We start from the raw sequence: 24,533 nt of genomic DNA on the forward strand, positions 1-24,533 counted from the left end.
GATTAGCATGTATAATGTGTGGTGGGGGGGCACGGGGAGGGCTGTGCAACACAGAGAAGACAAGTAGTGATTCTACAGCATATTACTACACTGATGGACAGTGACTGTAATGGGGTTTGTGGGGGGGGGACTTGGTGAAGCGGGGACCCTAGTAAACATAATGTTCCTCATGTAATTGTAGATTAATGATACCAAAAAAAAAATTGTCAAACTCCACATTTCCAGCCCAGCATCTAAGTGGTGCTGACGTTTTACATGAACTCAAGATCCGTCAGTGTCATCTGCTCACTGCACGAATTTAATAATTCATGTCTCTTTGCCTCTTACCCAACAAACCATTGTCCTAGCTTTCCCCCCCACCCATCTTTGGAGCTGCGGATTCGTCAAGAAGATGACTTTTCTTAAAGGGTGAATGCTCCTAAAGCATTAGAAATTCAACTTCCATCTTTCTGGAGTTCTCACATTCTCTACTTTAAAGCTATGCAAGCATGTATGAGTTCAGTCGAGCCGATCAGAATGGGGGCTCCATCACCTGAGAGGCTTCATGGTCACATACTTCCTTTTTGGTTTCCAGTAAGATAGGGAAACTTATACTAAAATGCTCAGAAACGATTCCCCATCACATAGCTGAGGCATCTAATCAAGTTCTCAGCTAGAGACCTGGGACTAGGGTCTCTCCCACTCCTCAGAGGAGCCCCATGGATCTCAGCATGCTCTGTGTCTCAACCCGCCTGACCACTACTCTTGTGACGCTCAGACTGTCCCATGTTTGGCTGGTGGAAGGCCCTCAAGCTGGCTCCTGAGTCCTCTGACAGCTCTTGCCATCTGGTACGAGGAGATGCCCAGGCCCTGTACTCCTCCTGCCACCGGGCAGGCATTAGGGTTGCTAGATTAAATGTTGCACAGGAATACTTACACAGAAAAATTGTTGTCTATCTAGAATTCAATTGAGCTAGGGGCCCTGTGTTTTTACTGCTAAAGTTGGCAACCATATCTGGGATCAGCCGTGTCTCCGGAGTATCCTGGCTCCTGCCAGAAGAGGGGCAGGTATGTAGGGGCTGCTCCTGGGTGCCTGGACACGGCCACACTTTTAAATATAAGCAGACAACCACGTGCTACCAGAGCAAACCCACTAACGTGGGAAACAGAGACCAGAGTCAACAGACAGAAAAGTTAACTCGGAAGAAGCAGAAACTAGGCTAGGTGAGGGATCCTCACTTCAAGGAAACACAACAGGGTGCCAATAAAAATACTCGAAAAACAAAAAACCTCTCAGAAGTTATCAGTGAAGTAACAGATGAGAAAATTCATTAACTGGATGAGAAGAAAATGTTGGCAGTGTCAGCGAGGCAGACAACAGAGAACATCCCACATAGCAGAGTTCCAGAAGCAGAAGGGACAGAGGGGGCATCTGACAAGCAGGCCTGTGGGTGCTCGCCCAGACGGAGTGGGACCCCTGCAGGGTGGGAACAGGCCCACCCTAAAGCATGCCGCTGGGCATTTACAACAGTGGAGAAGAGAGAAGCTTCAGGAAAGGATGGGCCACTCACTCACAGAGGTTGTGACCCGCAGGAGCCACCTGCCGAGTTCTGCTGGAGATGACTTCCAACCTAGAACCCTATGTCTGGCCAAGCTGTCACTTAAATAACAAGATACAATAAAAACACTGGCAGATATGCAAGGTTTCAAATCTTTCTCTCGTGTTTCTTTCCGCAGGAAACTATGGAGGACGTGCTCTTTCAAAGTGATGGATGAAAATGGAAGACGAGGGGTCAGGGAAGCAGTCTGGGGGTCCTAGGAAACGAGGGCCTGGTGACAGCTGTGCTGCAGAGGCTGTGGGTGGGCAGCCAGCTGCCGTGCGGGAGGGGCTTTGTCCAGGAGACCGCACAACAGAACCTCCGATGCACTGGGAGTCGGGCTGAGAACACGGGGTTGAAGTTGTGATGAGGGAACAGAAAACGACAGCAACGGAAGAAAAAGGAAAACACGACGGTTACTGACTCCAGGAGGCCAAGCTCTCCCTGAAGGGAGGGCAGCGTCAGTGCCCTGGACAACACCCACACAGCGCATGCCCCCCTCACACCGCCCCAGTCCCCGCGGGGCTGCACAGGGGCCACGTCAGCCTCGAGTGAAGACAAAGCCCTGCAGCGTGTCGTCTAGGGCCATCTCTCAAACTGCAGGTGCTGCCGCGCTGTGAGCGGGAACTGTCAGCATTTCTCAATGAGGTGGATTAGGACAGAAAATATTGGAGATGACTACATCTAGAAGGGGTATTGTTCTTTGATTTCAGGTATGTGTTTGTGATATAAACTGTATTTTTTACTTTGAGTTTTAGTCAAAGTCTGAAAGCCACCAATTCGGAGATATGACAATAAATACCAAGAGAATTACCTACAAGGGTTGAAATTGCCTCTGGGAAGGTGGGGTGGGGGAGGGCAAGGGCTGGGCATAATTTAGCATTGTTAAACTATTAAACTGTTCACCATGTACAGGCATAGCTTCTATCAAAATAGATTTTTTTAAAATTAAGTTTTGGACTCAAACAGACTTAAGAGCTGAACTGCGGCTTCTTAGCTCTATGGCTGCAGGCAAGTCAATCTGTACTTGAGGGTCTTTGCTTACAAAACAAGGCAAATTATAAATTTGTGTGAAATTAATTCCCATCAACAACGTAGCACCATACCCGTGGTGGGTGGAATCCACTCATACGTGTCAATCATTATCAATTTTCTCAGATGTGATTCTTATTCTGTGATCAATCTCCCATGCACCCTCTCTCAGAAAGCTGCCATAGTAAGTACTCCATGGAAAGAAGGGAGCAAAGCACAGAAGAGGGAAGCGTGGCGCCAGCAGGTGAAGCAAAGGTTACGCAGGGAGACCCTGCTGGCCCAGGGCAGCCCAGACAGGGGCGCCAGGAGGGCGGCTCCCACGAACCAGAACTACCTGTGGAGGGAGGCGCTCAAGATGGCGGCTGAGTAGGGCAGCGGAAATCTCCTCCCAAAACCATATATATTTGAAAATACGGGAAATACAACTACCCTAAAAGAGAGACCAGAAGATACAGGACAACAGCCAGGCTACATCTACATCTGTGAGAACTCAGCATCTCATGCAAAGCTGTGACCCGGCGGGACCCGAGCACTCCCCCAACCCCAGCTCACTGGTGGGAGGAGAGGAGTCAGAGCGGGGAGGGAGTGGAAGCCCAGGACGGCTAAATACCCAGCCCTAGGAATCCGCACAGGGAGCGCAGACACACAGTGCATGGTGTGCTGGACATTAGAGAAACAGAAAAGTAAAATCTGAGACGAAGACTGCGAGTGGGTGCCCACAGCCGGCTCCCCTGGGACAAAAGAAAAGTGGGCATTTTAAAAGTCTTAAAGGGACAAGAGTTTAGCAGGTGGACAAAATCATCCCAGCACACCCAGCCCAGCAGGCTGGAAACTTTAAGGAACTTCAGGAGTCCTAACTGCCTGGGCGGCAATACAGCTCCGGAGGCCCCTCACGGGGAGAAGCAGCCTGCCATTCGTTACCCCCGGCCAGTGCTACAAGCAAACCAGCTGATGCGCTATTGCTGCAGACCAGCTGGAGAGGGGCCCCGACCACAGCAGCCGCCCAGTCTCCTCCCAGCACACAGCTAACCAGGCCAGACCCAGAGGCTGCCGCCAGAGCGCAGCTGCTGGCACAGAGGACGCCGGCACGAAGCCCGGAAGGCACAAAGGGGCACCATTCTCACAGGAGAACACGTGCTGTGTGCCTGTGACCCCAGGCAGTGCCCTAGGCCATCCGAGGGCTGCCCCACCCACAGCAGCTCAGGGAATTAACCCAGAGGCTGCTCCCAGTGTGCGGGTAACCGGCACAGGCAGTGGAGAAGGTCAAGGCAACCAGCAACCAGAAAGGGACTTTGTTCTCCCAGCTGACACACGTGCCACTTGCTGGCGATCACTTCTATTGCCATGAAAAAGCAGAAGAACCTGGTCCAGTTCAAAATCACTCAAACAACGCCAGAGAGAGGGCCTGGTGAGACAGATATAACCAATCTTCCTGAAAAAGAATTCAAAATAAAGGTCATAATCATGCTGATGGATGTGCAGACAAATATGCAAGAGCTAAGGGATGAAGTCCGAGGGAGATCACAGAAATGAAACAACCAATGGAAGGACTTAAGAGCAGACTGGATGAGGTGCAAAAGGCCGTTAATGGAATAGAAACCAGAGAACAGGAACACAGAGAGGCTGAGGCAGAGAGAGATCAAAGGATCTCCAGGAATGAAAGAATTTTAAGAAATCTGTGTGACCAATCGAAACAGAACAATATTCGCATAATAGGGATACCAGAAGAAGAGAGAGAAAAAGGGACAGAAAGTGTCTTTGAAGAAATAATTGCTGAGAACTTCCCCAAGCTAGGGAAAGAGATAGTCTCTCAGACCATGGAAGCCCACAGATCTCCCAACACAAGGGACCCAAGGAGGACAACACCAAGGCACATAATAATTAAAATGGCAAAGATCAAGGACAAGGACAGAGTATTAAAGGCAGTCAAAGAGAGAAAAAAGATCACCTACAAAGGAAAACCTACCAGGCTATCATCAGACTTCTCAACAGAAACCTTACAGGCCAGAAGAGAATGGCATGATATACTTAATGCAATGAAACAGAAGGGCCTCAAACCAAGAATACTGCATCCAGCAAGATTATCATTTAAATTTGAAGGAGGGATTAAATAATTTCCGAATAAGCAAAAGTTGAGGGAATTTGCCTCCCACAAACTACCTCTACAGGGTGTTTTAGAGGGACTGCTCTAGATGGGAGCACTCCTAAGGCTAAACAGATGTCACCAGAGAAAATATAATCACAGCAATGAAAGCAGACCAACCAAATACTAACTAAAGGCAAAAAATAAAATCAACTACCCACAAAAGCAGTCAAAGGAAACACAAAAGAACACAGAATAAAACACCCAATATATAAAGAGTGGAGAAGGAAAAATAAGAAGGGAGAGAAATAAAGAATCATCAGACTGTGTTTATAATAGCGTAATAAATGAGTTAAGTTAGACGGTTAGATAGTCAAGAAGCTACCCTTGAACCTCTGGTAACCATGAATCCAGAGCCTGCAATGGCAATAAGTACATATCTTTCAATAATCACCCTAAATGTAAATGGACTGAATGCACCAATCAAAAGACACAGAGTTAAGAGTGGATAAAAAACCAAGACCCATCTATATGCTGCTTACAAGAGACCCACCTCAAACCCAAAGACATGCACAGATTAAAAGTCAAGGGATGGAAAAATATATTTCATGCAAACAACAGGGAGAAAAAAGCAGGTGTTGCAATACTAGTATCAGACAAAATAGACTTCAAAACAAAGAAAGTAACAAAAGATAAAGAAGGACACTACATAATGATAAAGGGCTCAGTCCAACAAGAGGATATAACCATTCTAAATATATATGCTCCCAACACAGGAGCACCAGCATATGTGAAACAAATACTAACAGAATTAAAGGAGGAAATAGAATGCAGTGCATTCATTCCAGGAGACTTCAACACACCACTCACTCCAAAGGACAGATCAACGAGACAGAAGATAAGTAATGACACAGAGGCACTGAACAACACACTAGAACAGATGGACCTAATAGACATCTACAGAACTCTACACCCAAATGCAGCAGGATACACATGCTTCTCAAGTGCACATGGAACATTTTCCAGAATAGACCACATACTAGGCCACAAAAAGAACCTCAGTAAATTCAAAAAGACTGAAATTCTACCAACCAACTTCTCTGATCACAAAGGTATAAAACTAGAAATAAATTGTAAAAAGAAAACAAAAAGGCTCACAAACACATGGAGGCTTAACAACATGCTACTAAATAATCAATGGATCAATGAACAAATTAAAAGATATCAAGCAATATATGGAGACAAATGAAAACAACAGCACAACACCCCAACTTCTGTGGGGTGCAGCAAAGGCAATTCTAAGAGGAAAGTATACAGCAATCCAGGCCTATTTAAAGAAGGAAGAACAATCCCAAATGAATAGTCTAATGTCACAATTATTGAAACTGGAAAAAGAACAAATGAGGCCCAAAGTCAGCAGAAGGAGGGACATAATAAAGATCAGAGAATAAATAAAATTGAGAATAAAACAATAGAAATAATTAATGAAACCAAGAGCTGGTTCTCTGAGAAAATAAACAAAATAGATAAGCCCCTAGCCAGACTTATTAAGAAAAAAAGAGAATCTACACACATCAACAGAATCAGATATGAGAAAGGAAAAATCATGACAGTCACCACAGAAATACAATTATTAGAGAGTACTATGAAAACCTATATGCTAACAAGCTGGGAAACCTAGGAGAAATGGACAACTTTCTAGAAATATACAACCTTTCAAGACTGACCCAGAAAGAAACAGAAAATCTAAACAGACCAATTACCAGTAACGAAATTGAATCAGTAATCAAAAAACGACCCAAGAACTAAACCCCCGGGCCAGATGGATTTGCCGCTGAATTTTATCAGACATACAGAGAAGACATAATACCCATTCTCCTTAAATTTTTCCAAAAAATAAAAGAGGAAGGAATACTTCCAAATTCATTCTATGAGGCCAGCATCACTCTAATACCAAAACCAGGCAAAGACCCCACCAAAAACAGAAAATTAGACCAATATCCCTGATGAACATAGATGCAAAAATACTCAACAAAATGTTAGCAAACCAAATTCAAAAATACATCAAGAGGATCATACACCATTCGAAAATCCATCAACATCATCCACCACATCAACAAAAAGGATAAAAACCAATCATCTGACATAGATAATGAAAAAGCATTTGTCAAAATTCAACATCCATTTATGATAAAAACTCTCAACAAAATGGGTATAGGGTAAGTACCTCAACATAATAAGGCCATATATGACAAGCCCACAGCCAACATCATACTTAACAGCGAGAAGCTGAACGCTCTTCACTTAAGATCGGGAACAAGACAGGGATGCCCACTCTCCCCACTGTTAGTCAACATAGTACTGGAGGTCCCAGCCACGGCAATCAGACAACACAAAGAAATAAAATGCATCTAGATAGGTAAGGAAGAAGTCAAACTGTCACTGTTTGCAGATGACATGATATTGTACATAAAAAACCCTAAAGACTCTACTCCAAAACTACTAGAAAACTAATATCTGAATTCAGCAAAGTTGCAGGATACAAAATTAATACCAGAAATCTGCTGCATTCCTATACACTTATGATGAACTAGCAGAAAGAGAAACCAGGAAAACAATTCCATTCACAATTGCACCAAAAAGAATAAAATACCTAGGAATTAACCTAATGAAGGAAGTGAAAGACCTATACCCTGAAAACTAGAAGACACTCTTAAGAGAAATTAAAGAGGACACTAACAAACGGAAATTCATCCCATGCTCTTAGGTAGGAAGAATTAATATTGTCAAAATGGCCATCCTGCTTAAAGCAATATACAGATTCAATGCAATCCCTATCAAAATACCAACAGCATTCTTCAACGAACTAAAATGAATAGATCTAAAATTCATATGTAACCACAAAGACCCTTAACAGCCAAAGCAATCCTGAGAAGAAAGAATAAAGCAGGGGGAATCTTGCTTCCCAACTTCAAGCTGTACTACAAAGCCACAGTAATCAAGACAATTTGGTACTGACACAAGAACAGACCCACAGACCAGTGGAACAGAATACAGAGCTCAGACATTAACCCAAGCCTATATGGTCAATTAGTAAATGATAAAGGAGCCATGGACATACAATGGGGAAATGACAGTCTCTTCAACAGATGGTGCTGGCAAAACCGGACAGCTACATGTAAGAGAATGAAACTGGATCATTGTCTAACCCCATACACAAAAGTAAATTCGAAATGGATCAAAGATCTGAATGTAAATCATGAAACCGTAAAACTCTTGGAAAAAAATGTAAGCAAAAATCTCTTGGGACATAAACACGAGCAACTTCTTCATGTACAAATCTCCCAGGCAAGGGAAACAAAAGCAAAAATGAACAAGTGGGACTATATCAACCTGAAAAGCTTCTGTACAGCAAAGGACACCATCAGTAGAACAAAAAGGCATCCTACAGTATGGGAGAATATATTCATAAATGACATATATGATAAAGGGTTGACATCCAAAATATATAAAGAGCTCACACACATCAACAAACAAAAAGTAAATAATCCAATGAACAAATGGGCAGAGCATCTGAACAGACAATTCTCCAAAGAAGAAATTCAGATGGCCAACAGACACATGAAAAGATGCTCCACATCGCTAATTATCAGAGAAATGCAAATTAAAACCACAGTGAGATATCACTTTCATGCCAGTTAGCATGGCTACCATGCAAAAGACAGACAACAACAAATGTTGGCGAGGTTGTGGAGAAAGGGGAACCCTCCTACACTGCTGGTGGTAATGTAAATTAGTTCAACCATTGTGGAAAGCAGTATGGAGGTTCCTCAAAGAACTCAAAATAGAAATACCATTTGACCCAGGAATTCCACTCCTAGGAATTTACCGTAAGAATGCAAGATCCCAGTTTGAAAAAGACATATGCACCCCTATGTTTATTGCAGCGCTATTTACAAAAGACAAAAAATGGAAGCAACCTAAGTGTCCATCAGGAGATGAATGGATAAAGAAGATGTGGTACATACACACAATGGGATATTATTCAGCCGTAAGAAAGAAACAGATCCTGCCATTTGCAACAACATGGATGGAGCTACAGGGTATTGTACTCAGTGTGATAAGCCAGGTGGAGGAAGAAAAGTGCCAAATGATTTCACTCATATGTGGAGTATAAGAACAAAGAAAAAACTGAAGGAACCAAATAACAGCAGAATCACAGAACCCAAGAATGGACTAACAGTTACCAAAGGGAAAGGGACTGGGGAGGGTGGGTGGGAAGGGAGGGACAAGGGGAAAAAAGGGGGCATTACTATTAGCACACATAATGTGGGGGCAGGGGGAGGGCTGAACAATACCGAGAAGACAAGTAGTGATTCTACAGCATCTTACTACGCTGATGGACAGTGACTGTAATGGGGTATGTGGGGGGGACTTGATAATGGGGGGAGTCTAATAACCATAATGTTGCTCATGTAATTGTACATTAATGATACCAAAAAAAAAAAAAAGAATTACTTGTGTAGTTGGAACAGAGTTTTTATACTGTCGACAAGTTTGTGGCTGAATTAGTGGTACATAGAAAAATGTGCAAAAGGAAAAACCAAACAGGAAAAACAAGCAGTTGTAGGAGAAAAGAGAAAAGAGGTGAATCTTTCTGTACCCAAGGCCTGTAGTATTTAAGTGTGACGTGGCTACACTGGGAGGTACAGGCCGGCCTGGCAAGTGGAGAGATCCACCGAAGGGGTAAGGCTGCCATCTGTACGGCCAGCTTGGGTGGGTGACGCAGGAGCTGCGGTCTGGTACTTCACGTTGATCTGTGTACAACCTTATTTGGCTGGAAAATTAAAAAAAACAAACTTACCTAAGTACAAAGTAATGAAGCCAATAAGACGGGTCAAAGTAGACTCCTCTTGGAGTGGCAGGGCCTGGAGCCCTCCCTGCCAGCCCCTTAGTCAGGGTGCAGAGGGGAGGCCCCAGGGGGTGCATGACCGACCTCAGCCAGGACAGGCAGCAGGCAGGAGGGGACTTCTGTTCATGTGAGCAGACCCCACACCCTTGGGGTATCCCGGTCAGATCCCCAATCTCGGTGGCCCCTGGGGCCCCCTCTACCCAGGGTGGGGCCTGGAGGTCGGCTGCCTCTGCTCAGTAGTGTGCTGCAGTGAACTGATCTCCCCCACGCAGAGCGTCCACACTGCAGTGAGGCCAGCCCAGCGGTGGGGGTGTCGGGGCGTGCTTCTGTCCAGCTACAGCTGACCAGTGTTCCCAGACAAACTAGGCCGATTTACGCTCCCTGAGGCGCAGGCACTATCAATGCCACCTACTGATCCAGCTTGACCCCAGTCTTAGCCACCTTTTGAAGGCTCCCGAATTGCTGGCATGAGCCTGAGAGGTGAGGCCTCCCCACCCCTCCACTTGCCTTAGGGAACCCTGACAGCCCTGCTCACACAGCTGAGGTACAAGGCTGTGGGCCTAGTGCCGCTCCTCACTTCCAGAGCATCCCCGTCCCCCTGCCCCACTGCTCACCTGGGATGCTGGTGCCACCCTCTCCTACTCATGCAGGAGTAGCCCTGAAACCACAGACGTGCCCACTCATGGGCCACCCCACATCTGAGACCCCAAACCTCTAGACAACATTCAGACCCCACAGAGTGGCAAAGCCTCAGCCACCCTGAGCTCAAGCCCCAGCCTGCCGTCCAACCACAGTCGCCCTGGGTGAGGAAGCCATTCCACGGGACTCGGTGTCCTCGCCCAGAACTGGCGTGGCGCCAGGCAGAGGCTGACCTGGGCAGACTCCGCAGGGAGAGGGCCTCCTTCCCTCGCCTCCCCACACTGGGGCTGTTGCCTCGACAGCCTGCACGCTTCCGACGCAGTGGGGGCCCAGAGGGGGTGGCCATAGCCCAGGCGTGGAACAGCAGAGGGACCAGGCATGGCGATGGGGCCAAGCTCACTGAGATGCCCCCACACTGCGCCTAAGAGGCAGAGCTCTCAGCACATGTCCAAGATTGCCCCCAACAGCTCCGGCCCCGGTGGGTGCCAGACCCCAAAAGAGGCTGGGGTGAGGGGCAGCTTGTAGGCTCCCCACCCTGCCCCACCCCACCTACCTCTGCCCTGCCGCTCAGAGGGTATCCAGGGCTAGATCGGGGGAGACAACGGGGAGAAGGGGCTGCAAATCCCACGGGCTTGGGGGACAGGATGGAGGTCCCATTGATAAAAAGGCAGGGGCCGCCTCTTGAAGCTGGGGAGGAACTGCAGAGATAAAAATAAAACCCCAGGTTGCCCCGAGGTCAGTCGGGGCCCAAAGGCACCCAAGCCACAGGCAGGATGTGCTCTGCACAGGGGGCCTGGGCAGGGGGAGGGGGGGCCAGGTGCAGGCCTTGCAGGGGAGGGGCGGACAGAGGCAGCAGCTGCGCTGGCTCCGGAGCCAACCCAACAGGACCAGCGGCATCCTGACAGTGGTGCCGCTGCTGTGGGGGCTCCTGCGCTGTGGGGCTCTCAGCAGCATTCCTGACCCCTCCTTGTTGTAATGGCTCCACTGTCACCACCAAAACTGTATGCACACGTGGCTGACTGCCCAGTTAAGAACCATAGCTCTGGAGGAGTCATGAGGCGGAGTGGCGTGGAGCCCACAGGCAGCCTGCTTCCTGGGCCCCCTCAGCTGGCACCCATCCCAGGATGGGAGAGGAGGCCCAGGGCCCTCGGCCAGCTGACAGCCTCCAGGCATCTGGGCCTGCAGGTCGCTGCACAGGCTGCCAGTTGCACCCCCAGAACGCACAGCCCAGCCAAGCTCCCGAGGAAGACGGAGGCTTTGTTCCCAGATGGCTAACAACCCAGATCCCATTTCTCCTCCCGCCAGCCAGGGAAGGGTGGGGTGAGCCATGGGGCAGCTACTGCAGCAGGCGGGAAGGAAATACATGGAGCAGCTGCTCAGCAGCTGTGGGTGCTGGCCAAGGGCACCACTGGCAGGCAGAGGTCCTACTGGGAGGCCCGGCGGGACTGAGGCCGGAGGCACCAAGAGGGCACGGTCCACTGCACACCAGGAAGGCTCCACTGCCAAAGCCCTGCCCTCCCCCACCAAGCTGGGGAAACTGAGACCCGGGAAGGCTGCCTGGGATCCCAGCCATCCTGGTCCTCAGCCCAGACCCCAAGGGCTGCCAGCAGCCCAACCGCTGCCCACTTCCAGCCACCAGCAGAAGTGGGCCTGTACCCTCACAGACCTCAGGCCCCATCCAGGTCACAGCCAGCTCCACCATCCTCAGGGTCCCCGTACATAGCCCCTCGGTGGGCCCGTATCCCGATGCACAGGAACACAGGCAGGCCTGCTTACCTGGCAGGCTGGCACCCTCAGGGCAGGGCCCACCTCATGCCCTGAGGCAACATGGGGTTACCACCTGGTGTGTTCTATTCCAGAGACTGCTGGAAAACCCTGCTCGAGCCCTGAGATCTGCCTCACTAGCAGGGAACTAAAACCCAAGCTGGAGACCCACTTCTGACAACACAAGGAGCCACCACAGCCTGGTGGGGAGGGAGGGTGTGAGCAGCACAGAAGCCCCCATTCTCCTGCTCAGGAAAGATGCCCAGCTGCTATCCTGACTCTGACATCAGAGAGCAAGGCAGGCGCTGTGCATGACAAGTCTCACCCTGTTCACGGTACCCCGAGCAGGCTGCCCGCCCACAGCCTGGCCCTGCCAACCTGGGTGCAGAGGCCCATGGCCTCTCCAGACCCCACCATTCATCTAAGATGCTCTCCACCCTGGAGAACCAGGGATAGTGGGGGCCCTGGGCTCACTCACACAAAGTTCCAGGGCTTCCCGGCTCCATGAGCAGTTCTCTTCCTCAGCCCGGAACCTGCCAGAGCACATCCCTTCGTGACTTGCCTCCATGCCACCTGCCTCAGGGTGCCAGGAAGTGGTACAGGCCACGAAGCCTACAGCAGGCCAGGGGTCCCCAGCCCTAGCTGAGCAGGGTGGTTGAGGGCCACTTGAGGCCCAAGTCCTACAGGGCACTGTCCATCATCTCTGGGGGCACCAGGGCCTTTCCGCCTCCCTCCCCTCCCGTCTCCCCAGTGAGGCCCTCTCTGGACCCACTCATCAAATATAACCTAACCAGACCTCACCTCAGCCTGGGCACTCCCTGGCCCCTAGCACTGTCCCTTGGCATCTAAACCACCTTGTGTGTGCTTCAAGGGCCTGTATCCAACAGTGGGCCTAAGAGGAGAGCTGAGCCTGTTCACAGCTACTGCCACAGCACACAGTCCTGAGCAGGGAGTCTGTCATTCCTGCAGGCCCAGCACCACTCTAGGGCCCTCATGCCTCCTAGGTCATCAGAGGCTGGTAGGTATCTGGGGTTCTCAATCCCAAGATAGCTCACAGTAAGTGGAATACAGGCCAGGCCGGCCAAGCTCTCTCAGTATTTATTACAACAGGTCACCAGCAGTAACAGGGGCAGACAGAACACTAGACTCATCTGCTTTTCAAGTAGATCTTGGGAGTCTGCCAGCCTGCAGGGGCTTCTTTCAGGCCTGCCTTAAGCCAGATGCGCCTCAGGTCTCTCTCGAACTTCATCTGTAAAGGCAGAAGGAAGGACCACCCGCTTGTGGCACAGCCGTATCTCGCAGCCACCTTGCCCCACCCCAGGCGCCCGTGTTTACCTGCTTCCGTTTCAGGCGTCCTTCCCGAACCTTCCTTCGCAGGAACCGGGTCCTCTTGACCAACTTGCGGTACTTATGATGATTCATTTTCCGCCGGCGGATCTTCAGTATGTTTTTGCACTGCATCCAGGATGCATCCCAGACCCCCTCACCCCCCTGCTCAGCACCTTCCCCTACCTGGCTAGGGGGACACTTGTAAAGCTGGGCTGAAGCTCCAGCATCCAGTCTGGGCAGGAGGTAGCGGGCAGTCAGCCAGCTCTCCAGAGGGCTGATGGACATCTTCCTGGGGACCAACATCTGCTCGAGCTCCAGCTGGATCCCCCTGCCGGGGAGGGAGGCAACCCCGCTTGGGCCTGTTGGCTGTGTGCTGCAGCAAGGCCTGCAGGCATGGCTGCCCAACACTTCCGAGACAGGCCCCAGACGACTGCAGCCTACAGGAAACAGGACGGCGGTTACCGCGCGGGGGCCGCCCCAGACCTGAGCACGGCTGCAGGGCCTGCCCGGACTGGGGCACAGAACGTTCACCGCGCACGTTCTCAGGCCCAGATCTCCCGTTTGTGACAACTGGACATTTACAGGGGAGCTCGTGTGGCGAGCCCCTGCCTCCAGCTGGTGAGGCACAGCACTGGGGGCACCTGGGCTGCTTAGCCCCACGTCCCCAGCCCAGGTGTGTATCCCGCCCAAATGCCCTGCCCCACGGGGCCTCATACCTGCCCGGGGAACGACCCTGAGCAGCTGCGAGGTCAGGCGCGCCAGAAACATAGCCTGCGGGCGGCGGGGCGGCGCCAGGTGCTCAGGGGAGCTGGAACACAGGTGCGCGTGGAGGTGGCGCGAGGGCGGCCGGCCGGCGCCCGCAGCAGCCCCGGGCACGGACTCCGCATCCCGGCGCCTCCTCACCCCCTCCCGCACCGAGAGCGTCACCTCACACACGGCTCGCTCCCCCTCGCCGCCGCTGCCGCGGCCCCCGGCCCCGCCGCGCGACCCGCCCCGCACCTCAGCTTCACCCAAGACTCCCACGGCGGGGGCGCGGGGAGGGCGGTCCCGACGCCTCGAGCCTTACCAGGGCGCAACCCGCTCGTCTCTCTCCGGACCCTGCACGCCGCGCGGAGCGTCCCGCGCACCTCCCTGAACCGGAACCAGGGGACTCAAACTGACATCCCGACGGCGCTCTCGGCACTTCCGGCCCGTCCCTAAACCGGCCCCCCAGGCACACGTGAGGCCGCCCCTAGGTTCCTATGCCAGCGCCCCCTGGCGCCCTGCCGGCGTAGGCTCCGCTTCGACGCAGGGCACGGAGATCCCGGAAAGCAGCTGGTTGTGTCCTGAGAAGCCGTCCGCCCCCGCCCCCGCCCCCACCCCGCCAGCCCCGCCTCTCTCCTACAGAGGCCACACAACTACACTTCCCACAATCCCCAGGGACTCCCTCCGCTGCTGCGTGACCGTAACTCGCGCCGCGTCGCGACCGAAAGCCAGCCTGCAGAGGAAGCCGGAAGTAGCGTTGTTCCGGAGACGGAAGTGGAGTTTCAGGGGTTACGGAAGGGGCCGGGGCTCCCGAGCTGCCGCGGGTGAAGGTGACGGCGGCTCGGGCCGGCTCCAGCTCTGAGCTCGGAGGCCAGGAGTGCGTGCCATGTCGGGGGCCGGGGCACCGTCAGGAGACGCTCTGCGGGGCCCTTTCTATTGCCTTCGCAGTCTCCTCTCCGCCAATCCGGATAGTGGAGGCCCAGCGTCTGACAAGGACGGCAGGACGCTGTTGGCGTTGAATTTTTCTGCCTTTTTAAAAGCAAATACGCTCCATTCTGTACCTGTGCAAAGAAAAATGGGAAACGGCTTTGTCCAAAAACCAGAAGTCGCCTCCGCCTTCGGTCTAGCTAAGCCCCAGTGCCGTTCCTCAGGCCAGGGAGCTTCATCTCTAGTGCAGAAAGGTCCCGGTGTTCCCGCTGAGATTACCAAGGATGGACGGGATCCCTAAAATGGACCTTGGGCGCTTGGTGGGAGAGGTATGTGGGCAGGGGTTGCCCTGAGGGATCCCATCGACTCTGCCAGAGGCTTGCCCTGCAGGAGGAACTTCTTCCAGCGAGTCTTAGCAGGAAGTGGCCACACTTGGCTGTCCCTGGGTGCCAACCTGGCTAAGCAAAGAGTGGGGGCTAGGTCACTGGGGCCCGGGCCCAGCTCTACAGCTGAGATCACAACTTCCAGAAGGGCTGCTCCAGGCTCCCAAGGAGGAAGGTCTATCAACATGTCTGCCAGTCGGCCTCACTCCAGCTGCCCAAGCCTCCCCAGAGTGAGCCGCCTGGATAAACAGGTGCTGACCCTGCCACTTTCACATCTCGCTGGCTGTACTGATCAGCAGGCACCTTTCTCCAGGCCCAGTGGTAGCACGGAGGCCATGCCCAATTGCCTCCCACTTGCACAGAAGTGCTGTGCTGGTCTAGGAAAAGCCACACTTGACATGTGTTCCCCCAGGCAGCCCTCGATCCTCACAGAGCACACGCAGAGCCAGAACAGCCCCAAGGCCCGCCCAGCTCAGCCGCCACTCACTCGGAGGGGGGACACTCCCAGGAGCGACCCTCCGGGTGCCTCCTTCCTGGCTGCAACCCGCATGACACTCACATGCTATCCCTTCCTTGGGGGCCCTTCAGAGCCATTCAGTCCTCTCCAGACCCTTCCTGCTTGACTCCCAAGAAAGCAGCCTTTGTCAGAACACGGGCTTAGGCCCAACACAAGCCTTCCACAGGAGAGCAGCCACACAGGAGCTCAATACAAAAGCCAACACTTTAATGAGATAAGAGACGGCAGCGCAGACACCACTAGAACGGGTACTGCGGGCTGGGCACGGTAACAAGCAAGCAGAATGACAGACTGCAAATCCTTTCAATGTTCCAAATGTCCTGAGTAGAGAGAATTGTTTATTTAACCACATAAAATGCATATATAGGAAACTTCTCTATTGAGGAGCTGGTGGCCTGCACTCAGCATCACAGATAAAAATATACGACTTTCAACACAGATCTAAATACCTTCACATTTTAAAAATCAGAATTCTCTACACAAGTTTTAAGCTGACAAAGTTCAAGTTCTCAGTTTTCATATATAGCTTTAACTTGTATTAAACATGTTTATTTACAACACGGATAGAGAATAAGGGGCTATTAAGGCCATTTTCTCATTGTGAAACACTGTAAAATATGTACATAAGTACAACCTAATATAGGCAAAGGTTCTGAAGGTCATTTCCTTGGCTCAACATAATTGAGTAACGGCACGGGAGTGAAGGGACAGCCCATCATTAGCACCAAGCCACACCACCGGGACATGTACATCTGCTGCCTATCCATCCGCCGCAGGGCTGCTGCTGAGGTGGGCCCTGCGCCAGCTCGGTGTGACTGTGCCCAGGCCGGCCTAACGGCACCTCGCCGGCCTTGATTCCATCTCAAAATTCATCACAAGGTCCAGAGTCAGGAACCATTTCTACAAGAGTCACACTGCAGGGCCATCAGGCTGACGGTCAAAGGGCAGCCCCTAGGACCCCTGCACCTCACCTCCGATGCCTGCTGTGCCCAGGGTGGTCCCGCTCATAACGATGGCCTGTGCGCTCATAAGACCGTGATCGCTCCCGATGTTGATCTCTGTAATAATGACTCTTTTTTTTGTACTTTCCAGAATTATCTGCCCGCTCCCGTGAGTGGCTTCGAGAGCGGGAGGAGCTCTGGCTCCGAGACTTATGTGGCTTCTGGGCGGAGTACTTGCAGTCCTTGGATTTCCGGTAGCTCCTCACCTTGGGGCCTTTGTAGGGAGCGCCTCGGTGTGCCTGTCTTGGTGGGGAGTCACTCCGGCTCCGAGAGCGGCTCTGTGACTTGGAGCCACCAGACGTGGAACCACTGTCACTTTTCCTGTGAGGAAGGGCAGCACAGCCAAGCAGATGATCACCCACCCTGACCACCTCAAGGTTGGGAGTGACTGTCCCGAGGGGTGGCCACATCACCTCCAGCCACCCTGGGCACAACCCCCACCACCACCAGGTAGAGGCCCCCAAGTGAGCTCTGAGCAGCACACACCTCCTCTTAGGAGAGGCAGATCTTGATGGAGACCTTGAGAAGCTCTGCTCACGACTCCTGCTCCGACTCCGACTTCCACGTCCCTTTGGCAAGCTGAGAACAGGGTGGGAGCAATCACAGACCCAAAGTCTCTCCCGCCAACCCCAGGAGCCCGCTGGGGCATGCGGATCACTCACCCATTCACCGGGCTGTCGGTCTTGGCTCTCTTCGCAGCCTCCATCTTCCTCTTGGCACTCTTCACAGAGAGTGGGGACGCCTTGTCCCCTTTGCCTTCCGCTTTGGGGGACTCCGCTAGTATCAGGTACAAGAAGTCAGACCTGACCATTAGAAGACTGTTTTCATAAGAAACATGTTAGAACAAGACGCTGCCACTTCTACTGATGGAGACACATGCTGATTCTAATTCCCTGCTCCCTGCCTTGGACTCAGAACCTAAACGTGCATTCGCAACGCACAGAAAGGCCACTTGCCCTGCTTGCCTTCCAGCATGGTCTGGGAACAGGCACCATGCTTAACTCTAGGATCTGACAACACAACCTACTGCCCATGATTTATAAAAATGTTCACCGAAAGACAAGCTAATCGGGTAGGCTGGGGGAACAAAAGCATTTCAGAACGACTGTCCATACCCCTTGCCCATGAAAATACAGAAATGATGAAAATGAGCTCCTCCAGGAGCCTGTTTCAGCTCAAAGGTCACCAAATGCTCAGACCAGCTAGACACACACCCAAGAGAAATCTAGAGGAAAGATGAGTCATCCCTGCCTGCAGGAAGCAGACTCACACCGACACCCACCCAGCTTGGGGACAGGCGAGAAGCCTGAAGTGCCATCCAGAGCCTGGGTGCCTCCGGGCAGCAGGCCCTTAGCCTGTGCCTTCGCCTCCTCAATGGCATGTTTTCTCTTTTCCACTTCACTTTCCAAGTGTGTCACATCAACCTAGGAAAGTCAAAATCCAACTGTTCAGAACTGGATGCTTCTAGTCAAACACAAATGCACATATTACATGAAAAAACCAACCTTTTTCCGAGTATAAAGCTGCAGGATTTTTAAGCAGATTTCTTGAATTTCTTCTTCAGTTGCTCCAAACAGAAGAAACCAATGGGGACGATTGGGCAAAGGGATCTATAAACACAAATGCATCACTGGCATACTTTTCTTCACAGCAAAAAAAAATTCTCAGGGCAAAAAACAACCCTGTCGGTCACCAAGTCTTGGCACCACTGAGCACAATTTCAAGAGCACTATATAGATTTACTGGAGGTTGGGGAAAGCATCAGACTGGACACCCTGTGGTGGTGCAGCACTGACCTCCAACGTCCGGGCAGCCAGATAGATGCAGGCACAGGCGATGCTCTCAGGCTGGAACCTCACGAAAACATCTGTGCGAAGGCTGTCATTCATGTAATTCCTGAAAGCCAAGCACAACACCCTGAAAGACTGCAATGCCCAGAGCAGCCCAGAATTCCCACCTGCACCACCTAGATGAGCATCACCCCTTATCTAAGTAGTCTAAGCCAGGACTTAGTGCCAGACAGTCCTGGGAATATCAAGACTTCACGGAGAAACATTCTAGCTGCCTTTTCCGAATATAGAACAGGAAGACAGGGAAATTACTGAAAATTTTTAAAAAGCTGGCTGAATGTCAGACAATCTGTGTTGCTATGAAAGAGAACCGACTTTAACTTTACTTTTCCCTCTCAGCTTTTGGCCTCTCATGCACAGCACAATGCCTCAGAAAGAAAATGTCTACTGTAGTGGTTAAAATGTACTTGATTATCAAGAACGTAAATGCTCAAAATCCATAGTGCAGAGAAACATGCAAACTCAATGAACTGTGAGCGGGGGGCCCACGAGGGCCTTTCTGAGACAAGCCGTCCTCTTGCACCCCATTTCCTCGAAGAGGCGCCGAGGGCCTGGCCCTTCTTCTTCCAGGAGGGAGCCCACTCGGAGGGGAAAGTGCCCTCGGGTGGGGAACATCATGCAGAGGAAGGCTCAATGCCCAGAGGGAAGTCCTCTTCTCAGGCTCATCAAAGAACCATTTCCAAATTGTCCATTTCAATATGGAGTGGAGTCTTAAAATGAATATTCATAACATCAGACAACAGCGATAGAATACAAGTTTCATCACAGTCAGTACATTTAAAGAATTTTATCATACTTTAGAAGATATAAAAATACAAAACATTTACATTTTTGAAAAAGTTAAGGTGTTTCTTAATTGGCTAAGTTTTTAACATTTTCTTTATATTTCTCTAAGATTTAACAGACCAAAATCAGATCTTATACTAACTTTATCAACATTGCAAAGAAAAAGAAAAAAAAAATGCCATGAGAAAACAGTTGAATTAAGTCATATATTCACTGCTCCTTATATATCCCAATTATGGCAAGCCTTCGAGCCAGGCTGCACCCACAGATGAGCCAAGTTATGCCATGATTTGAATGATACACCACCCCCTCCCCAACGACTACCTTTGCCCAAACCCCGGAGAAGGTGACATACAAACCCTCTCAGAGATTTCTCAACAATAAATTCTACGTATGCCAACTAGCAGCACCTGGCTCTGAAGCACTTGTTCCAGGCATCCAGACGTAATCAAGAGAAAGCCTGTGTGAGGACACCAAGACCCACATCCCAGGGCATTCATTGCAAGTCAACAGTTCAAACATTCTAAAACATGACCATCAGTAACTTTTTTTGGTCCTAATAAAAAGTTTTCAGTACTCAGTAATATTAATTCGTTAACTTTTAAATCCTAAAAACAAATGAAATCCTCAAAACAAATTTAAGCTTACTGGCATATTTGAAATATGTTACAAAAAAAGTCCATTAAATAATTTAAAGATGCACACCTTTTACTAGAATGTGTCAACACTTAGCTGCTGAAAAGAGCAACTTTAGGACTTCCAGAAATAACCACATAATCCCATGCTGAAGTCTGAATCCCCATCAGCCAATTCTTAGAGCTTTCTGTAGGAATTTTTTTTAAAGAGAAAGGTATTGCATCTTTATTGCACAGGTACAGCAGTTTATAAGGGACAAAATTCAAGTCAAGACATTTATCAACTCTAATCAATACAATTACCAAAGCACAACAGGATTAACAAGAAGCACAGCCGCCAGAACCGCAGCAGCAGTGGGCCAGCACTACACTACCGCGCGCATACCACCGTCTAGAGCCGGCCTTCGGTGGAGAGCCTGCACTGCGTTGGCTGAGGACGGCCGCTGTCCCTGCACCAAAGCACTTGGACAGTAGAGGAGAAGTCTTAGTCACTTACCCTCAGAGGCTACCCTTTGATTGAAAGAGTACAGAAAAGAAAAGTCAAAATGGGTTCTCTGTTAGGCATGGCATAGCACCAGACAACTCAGGCGGCAACAACGCGACCCTGCAGACTGACTGAGGACTCACCCAGCACCCAGCACTGAACTGTTACTCCGAGCTGCGTTTCTAGCATACAGATGGTTCAAACCAATCCCCAGAATTGCAGAAAGACTTTATCCCCCACCCCACACCTTTCTCCCGCAGGATTCTTTAATCAAAGCAGTTAAAAGTTTCCCAGGAGGTAAGACACCACTAAGTCCACACTGGCGCCTGTGCAAAAATCCTGACGTGCCAAGTGAACAGCCCACAAAGGGAAGCCCCCTGACTGCTCTCTTCAAGAAGGAAGGTATGGGCCACCTTACCGTTGAGGCCAGTGCCTGATATTTTGGGAGGCTGGTTGGAATTTACCCGGCAGGAACACTGGGCACTCAGACAACTCTAGCCCACAACAAAGTCATGGACCGACTAACCCTGCCCAAGTGCTCAAATGAACATCTGCATGCCCTTGCTGGTCTCAAAAAACAAAGAATTCAACTCACCATGAGGTCTGGACCAGGTGCTGGTTACGCTCACATTCTAACACCTGAAGGTACATAACGATTATCTGGAAGATACAGGTCAGGCCGTTATTACCAAGAACCTCGAGAACCTGGAATTCAGATATTGAGGGCATCCGTGCAGCAAATAACAGCCTCATGCTCAGCCCCAGAGTGGCTCCTGCTCCAGAGCGGCTACACGGCTCAGCTGGAGAGGGGATTTTGCTGGCGCTCCTGCTACCTGCTTTGCAGCAGGCAGCGCACTGATGCGAGGAAGGCCTGGTTTCCCACAGCCAGCTCATGGCCAATTTTCACTGTCATCTTCGACATTTTCCACAAGTGAGATTAGTCTGCCCTAAACACCACTACCCAGTAACCAACTCACACAAAAAGTGGTTTTAAAAGTTTCAGCAAATGAAGAAAAGCTCTTATGTGTACAGTGAGTGATTTACCAAGAATTTGAATACAAGAACGTCAAACAAGCAAGAAGATGTGAGAAAACCCTCCAATAAAAAGGGGATGGAAGATGCAAATAGTAACCTCATTTTAAAACAAGTTGTGTTGATATGCAGCTAAATGGTGCCTATGGTTATTATACATCATATGTGCTCAGCTACTACATGCTGCCAAACTGCTTTAGTTCATTTCCAAACACAAGGGTTCAGAATCCTCCCAAGTCCCCCATAGGGGGAAATAAGGTTATTACTAAAACAACTTTAGAAAATTGGCTGCTGAGAAAATAAATTCTCAACTGACCAATTCCATTTTTAGAAGTTCATTACTACTTTTGAAAGCTCGAACTTAAAGACACTATTTCCAAAACTCTTAAAACACACTACTAAAAAAAGAAAAGAAATAATATAAAAGGCTAACAACTAAAGAATTATCTTCAAATTCTAGATTAATTTGGAAAACCAAGTCAGGAACACTGACTCGTCTTCAGTTTCCAGCCTCAAGGAGAAAGGAGCAGTGACTCAGACAGGCTCATACCCACCTTGTGAGGGTGCTTCACGTGGACGCAGAAACCCAGCTCTTTGAGAACTCGCCTTTCTGCCTTTATGATTTGGTTCTTTAAATTAACATAATCTTGATCCAACAGCAGAGGCACAGGTTTCCTACAAAGACAAAGCTCATGGTTTGCATTAAGGGTCAAATAAAAGTCTTTCAAAGCCCATGATGGCCTCCAAATGATGGGACTATGCTATGAACACAATACAGATGCAGCTAAAAGTTCATTTCTTTTGGCAAACAAAAACACAGTCTCCCCCAAACCCCAATGCTACCCTACGTGTCCCCTTTCAACACTGTTCCCCCCTTTTCCTTACAGAGCGCTCCCTAGTGCATAAATACTGACTGAATACAGCAGAGGTTCTCAAATCTCATCACTGAGTACTAAATGCACTATGTCTAGCCCAAGACATATGTGTGCATGTCGAGAATGAACGGAAAACCAAAGAACTAATAGAAGCACATCGGCACAGCTGAGGCCATGTTCTCCAAAGGACAACCATTAGCTTTAGGAAGGTCAAGCCTGGACTAAGGTCTAGTCAGGTTCTCAATCAGGCAATTCTGCTACCAAAGGGCCATGCCTGGAGACTTTTTGTTGTCACTACCAAGGAGGAAGCTCTTTAGAGACCAGAGATATTGCCAAAGAGCCACCAATACACAGGACAGACCCCACAACACAGAATCACCCAGCCTGAAAACGCCAACAGTGCTGAGGCTGAGAGCCCAGTGTAGGGGATTTGGAGACTGACACAGCCCCACAAGGGCTGATGCCGGCAGAACGGCAGCCACACTGCCATCCTGATTGTTCCCTGCACACTTTCAGCAGTATCTGCTGGGGACCCTGGGCACCTGGCCCTCTTCTGGGTACAACCTCACCCTGAATTTTGTTCCAGAAATGTTAATGTAACAATAACCGTAAAAACAAGGAGACAAACGTTTTCGAGAACTCTATTATAAAGACTCACTTTTTCTCTCTTAGATGTCGAAGGCGATGAAACACATTGATGACGTCCCGTATCCTTCTTGGAGCCTCTTCTATTTTAGAGGCCAGGTGAACACAGGCCATTGACACATGCTGAAATGTAAGCATCGTAACACACAGATGTTTGTTCCAATCACGATGGGTCTCCAATGGCTTTCAAGGGGCACTAAGAGCAAAGAGCTGCACCCACGGAAAAGGACATTTGGGAGAACCCACTCTACAGTGCAAGGGCTTCCCATCCCCCAAGTATGAAGCTCTGACGAGAGAGAAGGCAAGTGACTCGTTCCTCTAAGCAAACTGGCAAAACAGGACACCAGTTTCCTCTCAACAGAGACACAGGGGCACGACCGTACCTCCATGGAGTGCTTCACAAAAGACTTGGTATAGAAGAACCGCTGGAACAACACCTGTCCGGTAGCCATAGCCACCTAGGAAAGGGTAAAGTTTCCATCACTTACTTTTACACGTGCATTTCAAATGGTTCCCAATTAAGTCACTGGGTTTTGTGCGACTCCTGACACAGAACAAAACCCCGGAACGCTTTCCGCATCCTGGAATGGCCCCCGCCTCGCCGCTCCCACCACCTCTAGCGCGGGGCTGGGGGCGTGTGGCGGTGAAGCGCCGCCTCCGCCCCATCCCAGGCGGGGACAAGCACCGGGGACAAGCAGCAGGGTCGGGGGTCCCGAAGGAGACAAGGAGCGGGGTCGGCGCTGGGCCCAGCCCCGCGGCCAACAAAGGGCCCGGCCGCCTTCCCGGGCGCCGGCGCGGCTGGTACCTCGGCCCGAGGCTCACGGCCGCTCCCTCACCTGCGGCAGGCGGAGCAGGATGCCGGCCGCCTGGATGAGCTCGCAGCCCACCACGCGGAGGTCTGTCTCCGTGTCGGTGTCGAGGCCACTCGACATGGACGGCGTGAAGCGGAGCTTATCGTCAGGCAGGAGACAGTTCTCCAAGGTGATGAGCACCCCGGAGTACAGCCGGTCCCCGATGAGCATCCCCTGCGACCCGGGAGCTGCGCTTCCCGTGCCCGGGGCTCCGGCTGCGGCCGCGGGTACCGTCGGCCCTGGAACTCCGGCCGCGGCCATCGCCGCCGCCGCCGCCGCCGCCGCCGCCGCCATTTTGTGCCGCCGACTACCCTTCGGGCTCCTTCCCCACAGGGCGGCTCCTCGCGACGCTGAGGCCGCGACCGCTCCGCCCCTCTGCGTGCCATTGGCTCGACCGGAGGATATCCGTATCACGATTGGCTGAGCGTCATGCCCGTCAGCGTCGAGGGTGCACCGCCCCTCCTCCC

The 24,533-nt window shown here is 50.7% G+C and overlaps 2 protein-coding genes across 6 annotated transcripts; both read right to left on the minus strand.

The window, feature by feature from the left end:
- Positions 1–13,089: 13,089 nt before the first annotated feature.
- Positions 13,090–14,617, minus strand: AURKAIP1 (aurora kinase A interacting protein 1). Of its 2 annotated transcripts, none has more exons than XM_017645591.3 (4): positions 14,403–14,617; positions 14,053–14,144; positions 13,343–13,773; positions 13,090–13,256 (listed from the first exon to the last, which is right to left on the minus strand). In XM_017645591.3, the coding sequence occupies exons 2-4, from the start codon at positions 14,102–14,104 to the stop codon at positions 13,155–13,157; spliced, it is 585 nt and encodes a 194-aa protein (XP_017501080.1). In that variant the 5' UTR covers positions 14,105–14,144; positions 14,403–14,617; the 3' UTR covers positions 13,090–13,154. The 2 variants fall into 2 exon arrangements, with proteins under 2 accessions (XP_017501080.1, XP_036855993.2); XM_037000098.2 differs by having other exon boundaries at positions 14,053–14,242; positions 14,403–14,553.
- Positions 14,618–14,739: 122 nt separating this feature from the next.
- On the minus strand, positions 14,740–24,399 carry CCNL2 (cyclin L2). Of its 4 annotated transcripts, none has more exons than XM_037000102.2 (12): positions 24,052–24,394; positions 23,599–23,673; positions 23,229–23,338; positions 22,250–22,370; positions 21,259–21,323; positions 18,705–18,804; positions 18,414–18,518; positions 18,191–18,332; positions 17,571–17,685; positions 17,395–17,487; positions 17,115–17,229; positions 14,740–15,141 (listed from the first exon to the last, which is right to left on the minus strand). In XM_037000102.2, exons 1-12 carry the CDS (start codon positions 24,358–24,360, stop codon positions 14,863–14,865), a joined length of 1,629 nt encoding a protein of 542 aa, XP_036855997.2. In that variant the 5' UTR covers positions 24,361–24,394; the 3' UTR covers positions 14,740–14,862. The 4 variants fall into 4 exon arrangements, with proteins under 4 accessions (XP_036855997.2, XP_036855998.2, XP_017501078.3 ...); XM_037000103.2 differs by lacking the exon at positions 14,740–15,141 and adding an exon at positions 16,094–16,965 and having other exon boundaries at positions 24,052–24,392; XM_017645589.3 differs by lacking the exon at positions 14,740–15,141 and having other exon boundaries at positions 16,094–17,229; positions 24,052–24,392.
- Between the last annotated feature and the right edge of the window lie 134 nt (positions 24,400–24,533).

The sequence above is a fragment of the Manis javanica genome, chromosome 4 (genome assembly GCF_040802235.1).
Source record: "Manis javanica isolate MJ-LG chromosome 4, MJ_LKY, whole genome shotgun sequence".
NCBI classification, from domain to species: domain Eukaryota; kingdom Metazoa; phylum Chordata; class Mammalia; order Pholidota; family Manidae; genus Manis; species Manis javanica.